General features: G+C 39.2%; 1 protein-coding gene across 17 annotated transcripts in view; it reads right to left on the minus strand.

Annotated features, from left to right (window-relative positions):
• The window catches only part of LOC100562425 (protocadherin gamma-B4), a 378,208-nt gene that overhangs the window by 262,758 nt on the left and 101,425 nt on the right, over positions 1–14,025 (minus strand). Inside the window, exon 1 of one of the 17 annotated variants that reach the window (XM_062979474.1) lies at positions 11,395–13,994. The exons of 14 other annotated variants lie outside the window; for them this stretch is intronic. In XM_062979474.1, coding sequence (XP_062835544.1) covers positions 11,395–13,818 — 2,424 coding nt within the window. In that variant the 5' untranslated portion in view covers positions 13,819–13,994. Of the gene's footprint in view, positions 1–747; positions 3,253–7,302; positions 9,864–11,394; positions 13,995–14,025 lie in introns of those variants that run through there. 2 more of the 17 variants (XM_062979461.1, XM_062979466.1) reach the window with 2 other exon arrangements.

The raw sequence follows: 14,025 nt of genomic DNA on the forward strand, positions 1-14,025 counted from the left end.
AAAAGACACAGAGCAAGGCATATCCCTTACTTCATATCTTTTATATATGCCCTTTACTTTACAGTTAGTATTATATTATTATGATCTTTATATATATCCCGCTTTATCTCTCCCAAAGGAAACTCAAAGCAGCTGACATTAAAAGTATAACCACATAATTAAAAAAATACAAATATGCAAATATGAAAACAGAATTAAACGTAACAGTGTTTAAAAATTCAGTTAAAATCCATTAAAATCCATTCAAAGCTAAAAACCACAGCATCCCCTGAGTGATCTTAAAAACCTTCTTCTTTAAAAGCCTATCCGAATAAGAATGTTTTAACATGCTCTGGTGACACAGCAAGAACCTGTAGTTCAGAGATGCCCTTATCTTGTTGTAGGCCCCTCTTGGTTAGAATGCCATGATTTCTGAGCTAACTAAGCCAAATGCATCCCTGCTGCCATATTATGAAGCCTTTTGGATCGGGTGATCGGTAATCTGATCACCAGATGTTGATTGCTCAATTCTGTTGCTTTGCCCCAACATTACAAATTGTTTTTCCTATAAGAGTAGACAAAACCAGACACAGCCAATTGCACAAACTATGTGAATGGAACAGTACTGAAATATATAGGCCTCAAATCAAGCAATCTGCAGATTTTGTATCCAGTAAGAAGTGATGAGATGAAGACAAAAACCACTATACTACAAAAGGGCACTCATTTTCATGATATCAAAATAAAAATGGAAATGTATGTGCTCACCTGATTGACAGCTACATTCTCCTGAAATGTAGTTGGCTCATCTGTTATTAACAAAGGCTCTGCGTTACTGGGAGCCTGCTGTGGAGTCAAGGTATTTGTGCAGCTTGCAATTGGAAAAAGTATCTGGCTCTTCCGAGAGCCTGAAGTCAAAGAAACCTCGTGGCAGTAGGACTGGAGAAAGGCCCGGACACCATCAATCCCCACAAACTGTGAAACGGGAACTCCACTGAAATTCACACCTCCACTCTCACACAATTGTGCATTTCTCCATCTGTACAACTTGATAGCCAGTAAAACAAGAAGAAAGGTTAAGAACATGCAGGAGACAAAAGCCACTGCAACCACCAGGTAGAAGGTAAGGTCTGAAGGGGGATCTAAAGGAGCTGAGATGTTGCTCAGATCGGAGAGAGTTTCTGGAATATTATTGGCCAGCACCACTGTGACTGTGACTGAGGCAGAGAGAGGGGGTTGTCCATTGTCTTTCACCAAAACCACCAGGCTTTGCTTGAGGGCATCTTTCTCCAGAAGGAATCGGGATGTCCTGATCTCTCCAGTGTGGAGTCCCAGAGTGAAGAGTCCTGGCTCTGTGGCCTTGGTCAGCTGGTAGGAGAGCCAGGCATTCTGGCCAGAATCCGCATCCACTGCCACCACCTTAGTGACCAGGTAACCTGGCTCAGAGGAACGAGGGGCCAGCTCTATCCCAGTGGAGCCATCGGTGGGAGGGGAGGGGTAGAGGATTTCTGGAGCATTGTCATTCTCATCCAGGATGAAAAGGCTTACTGTGACATTGGAGCTGAGGGATGGAGAGCCCCCATCCTGGGCTTTGACCACAAACTGAATCTCCTGGATCTCTTCATAATCCAAGGAGTTCAAGGCATACACAACACCAGTCTCCGAGTTAATGGACAGGTAGGAGGAAAGCAAAGAGTCTCTTATTTGACCTTCTGTGATTGAATATGTTATTCTGGCATTCTCTTCCCAGTCCAAATCATGTGCCTTTAGGGAAATGATGGAAGCTCCTCTTGGATTATTTTCTTGGAAATAAGAGGTGTAAGTTGATTTGACAAATAGCGGAGGGTTGTCATTAGTGTCTAACACCTTCAGTGAAATAGTTTCGGAGGTAGAGAGTGCCGGAGTTCCTTCATCAACTGCTGTAATTGTAACATTATAAGCTGCCACCTCTTCCCTGTCAAGGGGTCTCTCTGTTACTAAAGTGTAAAAATCGTCTTGTGTTTTCTTCAGCTGAAATGGAAGATTGCTGGGAATGGAACATGTAACCTGGCCATTCACTCCTGAATCTCTGTCTCGTACATTTAAAATGGCAACTGTTGTTCCTTTGGGAGAGTTCTCGGGGACAGAACTGATTGCAAATGTCATTGTTAGTTCTGGTGCATTATCATTTAAGTCTATAACAAAAATCACTACCTTTGTTCGGTTACTCAACCCACCCCCATCTGTAGCTTGTACTTCAAATTCATATAAAGACGATTCTTCATAGTCAAGGTTCCCTATTAGCAGAATTTCTCCAGTTGTGGAATTCAACAGGAAAATCTGAGATATTTTCTTTGTGATTTTTTGGAAAGAGTATTTTATTTCTGCATTAATTCCTTCATCCAGATCAGTGGCTCTTACTACGGCAATTGTAGTCCATTTGGGAATGTTTTCATTGACACTTGCCTCATAGGCTGATTGGCCGAAAATGGGTGCATTGTCATTTGCATCAAAAACATTGATATGGATTTGCAATGTGCCAGATCTGACTGGATCACCCCCATCGGTCGCTATCAGGATTAAATCATATATTGGTTGTGTTTCCCTGTCTAGAGCTTTCTCCAATAGCAACTCAGTGTGTCTGACATCATCTTCTCCTTTTTGTACCACAAGGGAAAAATGACTACTTCCTGTGAGTATATAGTCCTGAATCGAATTTGTTCCCAGATCTGGATCTTGAGCTTCAGGCAGAGGGAACTGGGATCCAGGGACAGATATTTCACCAATTTTCAATTCCCAACCCAATGATAAAAAAGAGGGGGCATTGTCATTTATATCTAGAATTTCTACTTCAATGACATAAAGCTTTAATATGCTCTCGGCAATAACCTGGAACTTTAAGACACACATCTCTGCTTTTCCACAAATTTCCTCTCTGTCTATTCTCTCAAAGATCTGTAAATGTCCATTGTGGAAATTCAGTTCAAAATATTGGATCATACCTTTACTAGTAACAATGCGAAGTCCATGGTCTGAAACCTGCTTTCTGTCCAGTCCCAGGTCCTTTGCAATATTCCCCACAAAAGAGCCTTTGCGCATCTCTTCAGGAATGGAATAGCGAATTTGTCCAGAAATTGGCTCCCATGCAAACCCCATAATAATAAGGCATTGCAAGATTCCTTTTCTGAAGTTCCAAAGACTTTGTTTTTCTTTCATTTTCTTAAAATTCTGATTCCAAGCAGCTTCTATGAGATGTTAAAGCAATTTGTTTCCTAAGCTATCAGTCCAAGTATGGTCTATTTTGTATGTTCTTGCATTTCAACAGAAAGAACAGGCAGATTGAAGCTCTCTGTGCATTTTTCTGCTGAATTGGTGAACAGTGACACCTAGAGTCACATCCAAAAACTACAGGTGCTGAATGTTGGAATTGTAACCATAACATAAATTCTATTTCGCTTATATTAATGCCATTTTAGTTGTACCCACAAAGAGATTAATTTACTCACAGAGTAAAATTGGAAAAATATATGGCTACTGATAGGTGAATTTTTTTTCGACCATCAATAATATTCTGCATGTAAAATGCACGGACAGCATAGCTAGAGCAATAGATCTGGTGACTATTCTACAATATTCTACAATATATTCTAACTCGTCACATGTCATTCGAAGAAGACCTAATGCAGACACAACGATTTTGACATCTGAGGAGGGAAAACAAAATCTCAGAAGCACTTTTAGTATTTCTCTGGCAGTAGAAATTTAACAAGAAGAAATAAAAATGAATAATTTCTGTATTATCCTGACTCCTAGAAGAAGCTGTGTAAGGTAACTGCCACATACTGCCAAATGGTAGAATTACAACTGACTCAAAAACTAGTGACTATAACCAAAGTTAATATCATACTAGGAAAGCTCCCTGACTGCACCATAATTCCCATCTCTCTGGAGAGGTCCAGACTCAGAGAATGTCCCAGAACATGAAATGTCAGATATAAGTGGCATTACCTTGGGGCAAGGAGGGATCTGAGGTCATATCTCTTCATCCAAATGCTAGTTCGTGCAAACTATCTAAAAGCATGCTCCAACACAATGTCTCCAAAGAAGCTATTATTTCAAAATATAAATAATAAGACTATCATATAACTACAAAAGTCAAGAAGAAAAATGGCTGAAAAATGGCAGACAATAAAGGATGGCTCCATCATTAGTTACAAGCAATGCATTGGTTAAAAGATATAATTATAATGAGAGGCTCTTCCAAAAACTCTAAAGACATTCTGCCCTGTCATCACTCATCTAATATGTGAAGATGGGGGAAGCAGATCTCGGAGTGTAGGCAGGTTTATAAATTATCTCTGTGGACTACTTTCTCATTTCAACCTATTCCCCTTTTCTCATAGGTATTTTTTTTGGGGGGGGGGGCAGTTCCTGTGGTAAATTGTATTATTATTATTATGTGTCCAATTTTAACTTTTTATATAGAGTGTAATCAAGCCTTGTTGTTTGGTATTGTGATACAGCCTAAGGGATAATCAATGAAATGTATTCTATTCAATTCATAAGGCCCCCCCCCCCCCCACCGCTTGTTCCTGTATGGTATATCCCGGGACTGCTAAATTCTTTTTTTTAACTTCCAGATGAAGTTGGGCATAAATTGACATCTCAATGAAAACTTACATTCCCTAGCATTGTAAAAATATTAAGAAATTATTTTCTTCAAGCAGAAAATAATGCACACAGGAGAAAATGCAGGTCTAGAGAAGAAAAAAGCAACTTTCTCTCCCTCTCTGTGTGTATAAGCCCTTCCACACAGCCATTTAATCTGGAGCAAAATGTGGATTTAAAAGATCCTGTTTGCTCTAGATCGTCTATACAGGCACCACACAAAACGTGAGAAAGATGAAAGATAGCTCACAGAACTACTGATCTCTGAAACCTTATTCTGATCTGGATTAAATGCCTCCTTTAAAACCCAAGAGTTACTTTAGCTTTTCCCTTCACCTCCTGGCATACAGTGGCACCAAAGATCGCTTTTGAGCTTGTGAAAGCAAGGCAGGAGCTTTGAGCATTCTCATGACAACACTGGGTCTACAGAAAAGGCTTATTTTCTCTTCCTTGGCTGAGCTGTGTAGCAGCCTTATTATTCCTACACTTCCTCGCTGCTGTTTACATTTGTGTTCAGCCATTTGCATTTGTTCCTAATTGTGCCTTCTTTAGACACAGGAGGGATGCGGCGGATCTTTCAAATGGAATCAAGATTTCTTGTAATTTGTTTTTATAACACAGTTTCAGAGTGGATGTGCGTTGGAACTTGCATGGGGGGAGGGGGGGAGGAAATGTCATCAGGAATCCCCCATCTTCAAAACTGATTATAGTGGCTGTGTGGATATGGGACCTAACGTGTTTGTCAGGAAGTGAAATATCTTACATTTTTAAAAAGTATAGTGTTATAATAAAAACAACCAATTCTATGGATAAATGCAATCAAGTAAGCCATGGTCCCAAGTCTACAAGTCCAGGGCAGGGCTATTGAAGATAAGATGACTTGGAGATATCACCACAGATCAAAGTCGACTTCACAGTAGTTTACAACAGTAAATCAATTGACATAAATGATGGGTAAGATTCAAACAATTTTAGGTTGTTTCCAAACATTTTGTACTCAGTGGTATCTTTCTTGCTCCCCCCTCACACATACATGCTTATATCATATGATAAATATGAAATTCTTTGTAATTTCTGGACCCACTTCAAAGTTTTTAAAGATATCAATCTCTTATCTTGCACACACAATCTCAAGTGTTATGAAAAAAATCTGTGTTCTGATCCTTAAATTTACTAATGTGCATTCTAAACTTCTGAAACTTTTATTTAGTAATATACCCAGATTGAGAGTCCTGCAAGATCTCAGATTTTATAACTTTGGGTCATGAATAAAGAAACTGTCTGGAATGTTTTAAGTTTTTAAAATGCTAATGAATCAATGTGGCTGCAAGCAATAGGCCAATTTACTTTAAAATGGGGACTTCAGTTAGCAGCCACTACACAGTTAACTTTTTTTTACAGCATCATACTCAATAGAAAAAATGGTTTTGAAGTTGCATTGCAGAACTGTTTTGAATGACTGTTAAATTCCTGAAACTTGTTTCAGCTTTTGCCACAAATTCTGACTGTGTGGAAAAACACAGTTAAACTCGCTTCACTGAAATGTAGTTGTAGTTATTGTTTTAAATAGCACTTACTAATGTGTGAGGAAAGCTCACATATGTAGACAATTTTTTGATGTGTACATTTTTAAAAGAAATATTCTCTGTAAGATCTGTGGCATACCTGTGAAATAAACATCTAGCAGTGTTTCCCATTCTGCAGGTTTTAATGTCACACAGCCTAGAACTGAATGGAATGTAAAACAATTGTTATCAGTAGCTTTGAATATGCTTTTCATTGTGCAAATGAGTGTCTAATATGGCACTGAAACTGCACTTGTGAGTTAATCAGACACATACTCAAAGATCTGTAAATCCCGCCAGAAAAATCAGTACTTGTTCATAATCTTATATGGTGCTTTGCTTTCCCTCCCCCCATTAGACATTATTGCCACTGCAAAAACATGCAGAGACTTGTAGCATGATAGAGCACGTCAAACTGAGGAAAGCAAATGCCCACTTGTTTCTCAGTTCAAGAAATAACACAATTCCCGCAAAACCAAGAGAATAGCCTTAGCTTCAGTCTACACCATGTTTCTTGACATTGCTCTAAAACTGCTTTGGATTGGTTCTAGTAAATATTAACATAATAGATAAGAAAATACATAGGCAGAAAAATAGGCATGTTTCTAGAGATCTCTCCAGACATGATCTACAGTTCAGTCCCACTTTTGTCCTCATACAAATAGGGATCACAGCCAGTAAAGTCAATGTAGAAAGGATGGGCACAGTCCGTTTATGTCCCTATGTGGCCAGAAGGGCTGCTCTTTGTAAATACAAATCTCCACCAAGCCGATCTCGTTTTGGTGGAAAAGTCTGAAGAGAGCTTGTAGTTTGTCTTATGGAAATCAGTTATATTGCATTGCATGGACAAGTCTGCCATGTTTAATTTCATTTCTGAAAACCTGGAGATATATGTATATTTCATAATTTTATTTTTAAGGTACATCAGGCAACTCAAATAATGACATTTCTCTAATTTGCATCAATGACCTAAAAGTTTAGAATGCTCTTTTTGAGAACAAAACATTTTGCAAACAACAAAATAAAATGTAGAGTTCAAAAGAGCAGCAACTAAATTAACACCAACCAAAAGTAAATTATATGAGTGTGTAGTAAAGAAAATGAAACTCACTGTGCCTTCGGTCTCCATCCCAGAAGTCAAATTGCTGCCTTCACTAAACATCAAAGAAATATCAGATTTCCTATTGTCTAGGATATTCTGTGCTATTTGGACACTTGGCTGCAAGAAAGCAAACTCATTTCTCCTGGATTCAGAGGACAGGCAGATCTGGTAGGAATAAGGCAAAGTCCCATCCTCATAATTTGGGGGAAATATGGCTCCTGTCTTTGAGTGAGGGTCGGGGATAAAACACTGAAGGAAAGTGGGGTTCCTTGACCTTCGTAATTTCATCATGATGGTTAATATCACCGTCACTAGGAACAGGAAGGACACCAAAGCCAAAGCCAACACCAAGTAAAACTGTATATCCGAAGGAGACTCTGAGTCATTGGGTTGGGAGTTGATCTCTGGAAGAGCCTCCTGGAAGCTTTCTGCAAATACCAGATTCACAGTCACTGTGGCTGAGAGAGGAGGATGTCCATTATCTTTCACCATGACAACAAGCCTCTGCTTCAAAGCATCTCTCTCCAGTAATGTTCGGGCTGTTTGAATCTCCCCTGTGTGGGAACCGATGGTGAAGAGGGAAGGTTCTGTGGCTTGAAGGAGGTGGAAGGAGAGCCAAGAATTATGTCCGGAGTCAGCATCCACTGCCACCACTTTTGTCACTAGATACCCTGACTCAGCTGATCGAGGCACCATTTCAAATACAGAGGAACCCTCGGGTGCTTGAGAAGGGTACAGAATCTGGGGGCTGTTGTCATTCCTATCCAATATACATACTGTCACAGTGGCACTACTGCTGAGAGGAGGGGAGCCCCCATCTTGGGCCCTCACTTCAATCTGAAACTCTCTGAGTTGCTCATAGTCAAAGGAGCGTTGGGAGTAGATGGTTCCAGTCTCAGAGTTAATGGAGATATAGGAGGAAAGAGGCAAGTCCTCAATGCTGGTACTGAGAAAGGAGTAAGTGATTTGGGCATTGCGGTTCAGATCTGGGTCAGAGGCCTTGACATGGAAAATGAAAACCCCAGCAGGATTGTTTTCTAGGATATAGGCAATATAGGAAGATTTTTCAAAGGCTGGAGGGTTATCATTGATATCAGAAATCATTATAGAGATGGTTTTGTATGTGGACAGAGGAGGTGTGCCTTTGTCTGTGGCTGTTATTGTGATATTATACTCGGGGGCGCTTTCTCTGTCAAGTTGACCATCGGTGAGGAGTTTGAAGTAATCATCTGAAGACGAGACAATCTGAAAAGGTACAAATTCCTGAAGGTGACAGCTGACTTCCCCATTTTCTCCAGAATCCCTGTCATGTACTTTGATGAGGGCAATCACAGCTCCAGGTTCAAGATCTTCAGGAATTGGGCTGGAGATAGATGTAATGATCACATCTGGAGCATTGTCATTCTCATCAAGAACATCAATTTCAACATTGCAATGAGCCACAAGTCCACTTCCATCACTTGCTTGTATTATCATTACATAATTTTTTTGGTTCTCAAAGTCAATGCTCTCCAAAAGTGTTATTGTTCCATTTTTGGGATCCAGTTGAAATTTGTGTTCAGCTGTTTCCTGTATGTCACTGAAAGTATAAGTAATCTCAGCATTCAATCCTTCATCACTGTCAGATGCTTTAACCTGAAGCACAGACATTCCTATAGGGACATTCTCTTTAAGACTTACCTTGTACATTGCCTGGGAGAAAACTGGTGCATTATCATTAATATCTGTTACATTAACTCTTATGTTGAGTGTCCCAGTTTTTCTAGGTACTCCTCCATCCATAGCTATAAGGACCAAGTTGTGTGTGTGTTCTTTTTCCCTATCTAGCTGTTTGTGTAATATTAATTCTGCATATTTGCCACCATTCTTAGTCTCTTTTACTTCGAGTTTGAAGTAAACAATTGAGCTTAGATTATAATCTTGGAGGGAGTTTATCCCAATGTCCTTGTCTTCAGCATTTCCAAGGGCAAATCGAGCACCTGGAAGAGTAGACTCACTCACTTTAAGGTCAATGTTTTCCTTACGAAAATGTGGAGCATTATCATTCACATCCTGGATAAAAATATTGATTTGAAAAATATTCAAGGGATTATGCGCCACAACTTCTAATTTTAAGACACAAGTTGATGATTTTCCACAAATCTCTTCTCGGTCTATCCTGTCCTTCACATACAGATTCCCATTTAGTTCATTCAGAGCAAAGTACTGCTTTCCAGAAGAGATCCCAAGCTTGCGTTTTGTCAGATCTCTGATCTCTAGCCCCAAATCTTTTGCAAGGTTTCCTACAAAGAAGTCCTTCTCTGCTTCCTCTGGCATTGAATAGTGGACCTGCTCAGACATCACACAGCAGAACACAAACAGGATAAATGAAAGCAGTACTTGCCTGGAATTGGATTTCCTCACTCTTTTTCTGTACCTTACTTCCATCATCATTTTCATTAATCTTCTCTTCTTCCTCACAACCTGCCAGTTCAAGACTCCAAGTGCTTAGCAGCACAATAGTAGCAATACAATATTTAGTAACTGATCCTTACAACTATAACTTCTTTTCTTTCTGGAGAAGCTTTTAGACAAATGCATCTGCTGAATTTCCTTTCTTACCTGCATACTGATATATATTGCTGCAATCTTCAGTAATATGCTATTCCATGTTTGGTCCCTTGTTGTCCAACAGTGACACTCTCAGTTCACACAAGGAACTGCATTTGCTTTTTAAAAAATCCTTATTTTAAAATTGAGTTGATATCATGGTTTCTTTCTCTATAGAAAAGTGATCCTTTGGGATTAGATTTTTTTCTTGAAGAAAAAGTGTGCTCAGAATATTCAGAAACCCAATAACAAATAAGAGCACAAAAACTCAACTGAGAACCTTGCATTCTTGCAGAAGAGGAAGAAAATCAGTGAAACTATTCATTTTTAGAGGCAGGAATGAAATAAGCAATGATTTATATTCTAATTATTGCAGCATTTGTTAAGAGTACCTTTGTAATTATTCCAGTTTTAAATATAAATGTCCTTTCCTTATTCTTTGTGTATGAACTTCTCTTCTTTCCCTCTCTCAAACGTTGAATATCTGTCATTTCATGTTGACAGTATGTTCACCAGTACTGTTCATACTAACTGTTCCATGTGGTGCAATAGAACGTAGTGACCTTTTCTCTGCATCGAATACCTCACATATCAGTTTCCATTTAAAACAAAAGTTATTCTGAGGATGTGGTGGGAATAAAATTGGATAGAACATATACAGACCTTACACTGAAACATTTACATAATACATGTCTTCAGATAGTGGATGGCACGAAAACCATCCAGATTTACTCCATGACCTTGCATCAGCTAGGATTTACTGTACCTGAGGTTACTTTCAACCATATTAAGATACTGAAGGTGATGTGATCTATATTAAGATATTGAAGGTATTATGATCCATATTAACTGGGCTTGATTCAATCTACGCAATCCTAACTTATGTTCCCCAACAAACCATCACAGCAGTTTCTAGTTGACTACTTCAAAATAGAGAAAGCATCAGTTTCCTGCCTATTATTTTTAGTTCTCTTCTTGATTGTGTATAGATGTTTCTGAATTCTCACTGGTCACAAAAAAGAAGGCCTAAGTTATGACTCAGGCAGTAAGTCTATATGTAATCAATATCCATGCGTATACGTGTACATAAAGTGATGATGTATATAAATGTGCCCTACACAGAAATACACATCAACCCACATGTTACAGGAAATACCAGACCAAAACTCTTTCTGATACGGTATTCAATGAGTATTTCATTGTGTGAGCCACAAGGCTGCTAAAAGGGGAACAACCCATGAATATGTTGCTACTTGAAGTTACCGGACATTCATGAAAGAAACAATATATTTCACAGATGAATTGGAACTGACAATTCAAATACAAGAAAAATAAAGATTTGAAAGCAACTAGAATCTAGTCTAGAGCAATATATTTCACTGATATTTCAAATAGAACACAGAAAATGTTTTGAAAGAAACTAGAAATTAGAACACAAGATTTATATCCAGACCTTAATACAAGTACATATGATCATAACAAAATATTTTCAAGCAAAAACTCTTAACTCACCTGGATGATGATTAGATCTCCATTGTTCAAATCTAAATCTTCACTAGACAAAATAGGATCTTTAACATCAGAATTCTGCTGATTCGTCAAAACTTTGGAATCATTTACCTTTGAAGTATTAAACTGGCTCTTCCTAGATCCTGAGGTCAGAGAAACCTCGTGACAATAAGAATGAAGAAAAGCCCTGACTCCATCAATACCCACAAACTGGGATACAGGAACACCACCAAAGTTAATACTCCCTGAATGAGTCAACTGTGAATTCCTCCATCTGTGAAGCTTGATGGCCACTAAGACAAGTAGAAAAGTCAAGAACAAGCAGGAGACAAAGGCCACTGCAACTACCAGATAAAAGGTGAGATCAGAAGGGGGATTTATAGGAGCTGAGATGCTGCTCAGATCAGAGAGCATTTTAGGGATACTATCAGCTAGAACCACTGTGACTGTGACTGAGGCAGAGAGAGGGAGTTGCCCATTGTCCTTCACCAAAATCACCAGGCTTTGTTTGAGGGCATCTTTCTCCATTAGGAACCGGGATGTTCTGATCTCTCCAGTGTGGAGTCCTAGAGTGAACAGCCCTGGCTCTGTGGCCTTGGTCAGCTGGTAGGAGAGCCAGGCATTCTGGCCAGAATCCGCATCCACTGCCACCACCTTAGTGACCAGGTAATCTGGCTCAGAGGAACGAGGGGCCAGTTCTATCCCAGTGGAGCCATCGGTGGGAGGGGAAGGATAGAGAATTTCTGGAGCATTGTCATTCTCATCCAAAATAAAGAGGGTAACTGAGACATTGGAGCTGAGTGGTGGGGAGCCCCCATCCTGGGCCTTGACCAGGAATCGAATTTCTTGGATTTCTTCATAATCAAAGGAGTTCAAGGCATAGACAACTCCAGTCTCAGAGTTGATGGACAAGTAGGAGGAGAGAAGTGACTCTCTTACTTGACTTTCAATCATAAAATAAGTTATTCTGGCGTTCTCTTCCCAGTCCAGATCATTTGCTTTCAGTGAAAAGATGGAAGTGCCTCTTGGATTGTTTTCTAGGAGATACGATGTGTAAGAGGATTTGATGAAGGCTGGAGGGTTGTCATTTGTGTCTAAGACCTTTAGTGAAATAATCTCAGATGTAGAAAGTGTTGGAGAACCCTCATCAACTGCTCTAACGGTAATATTATAAATAGCCACTTCTTCCCTGTCAAGGCTTCTCTCTGTCAATAAGGTGTAAAAATCATCTTGTGTTTTCTTCAACTCAAATGGAAGGCTGCTGGGAATGGAACATGTAACCTGCCCATTCACTCCCGAATCTTTGTCTCGTACATTTAAAATGGCAACAGTGGTTCCTGTGGGTGAGTTCTCAGGGATAGAACTAATTGCAAATGTTAATGTTAATTCTGGTTCATTGTCATTCAAATCTGAAACAAAGACAAAAACTTTTGACCTGTCACTCAGCCCACCTCCATCCATGGCTTGCACTTCAAATTCATAAAAAGATGATTCCTCATAGTCAAGGTTTCCTGCAAGGATTATTTCTCCTGTTGTATTATCTAACTGAAAAATCTGGGTGGCTTTGTTTGTGATTTCTTGGAATGAGTATTTTACTTCTCCATTGATGCCTTCATCCGGATCAGTGGCCCTTATTGTAGCCACAGTAGTCCCTTTGGGAATGTTCTCCTTGATAGTCATTTCATAAACCGATTGGCTAAAAACTGGCATGTTATCATTTGCATCAAGAACAATGATGTGGATTTGCAAAGTGCCAGACTTGACTGGATCACCTCCATCTGTAGCTGTCAGGATTAGATCATAGGCCGATTGCTCTTCTCTGTCCAGAGGTTTTTCCAACACCAGTTCAGCCTGTCTGGCACCATTTTCCCCTCTTTGTACCTCCAGAGAAAAATGATTACTGCCTGTGAGTTCATAACTTTGAATGGAATTTATTCCCAGATCTGGATCTTGAGCTTTGGGAAGAAGAAATCGTTCTGTGAGTGTAGTAATTTCATTTAGTTTCATTTTCCAGTCTTTTGTCCGAAATTGTGGAGCATTATCATTGATGTCTGTGATCTCTACTTCAACACTATACAGTTTTAATTTACTTTCCATAAGAACTTGGAACTTTAACATGCATTTCTCTATCTCTCCACAGATTTTTTCTCTGTCTATTTTCTCAGAAATTTGTAAGTGCCCACTATTAACATTCAAAGCAAAATATTGAATCATACCTTTACTAGTAACAATGCGGAGTCCATGGTTTGAAAGTTGCTTTCCATTCATTCCTAGGTCCTTTGCAATATTCCCCACAAAGGAGCCTTTTGGCATCTCTTCTGGAATGGTGTAGTGGATCTGTCCAGAAGCTGCCTTCCATAGAAATAGTATGAAAAGCCATTGCAGAGTTCTTTTTTTGCAGCTCCAGAGATCCTTGATTTCTTCCATTCTTTATACAGTAGGATAAATGACACCTTTTCTTGTCCAGCAGCTTTGAAGCTAGTAAGTATTTTTTGCTTTTTGGCTTTCTTGTTATGCTCCCAGCTAAATATTATTCAAAATATTGTGGCTTCAATATGCATGCAAATGAAATATATTTCTGTTTTGCTCAATTCTTCTATGTTTGTAGCAAGAGTTCTAGAGGCGTATCTTGCC

The sequence above is a fragment of the Anolis carolinensis genome, chromosome 4, assembly GCF_035594765.1.
Source record: "Anolis carolinensis isolate JA03-04 chromosome 4, rAnoCar3.1.pri, whole genome shotgun sequence".
NCBI lineage: Eukaryota > Metazoa > Chordata > Lepidosauria > Squamata > Dactyloidae > Anolis > Anolis carolinensis.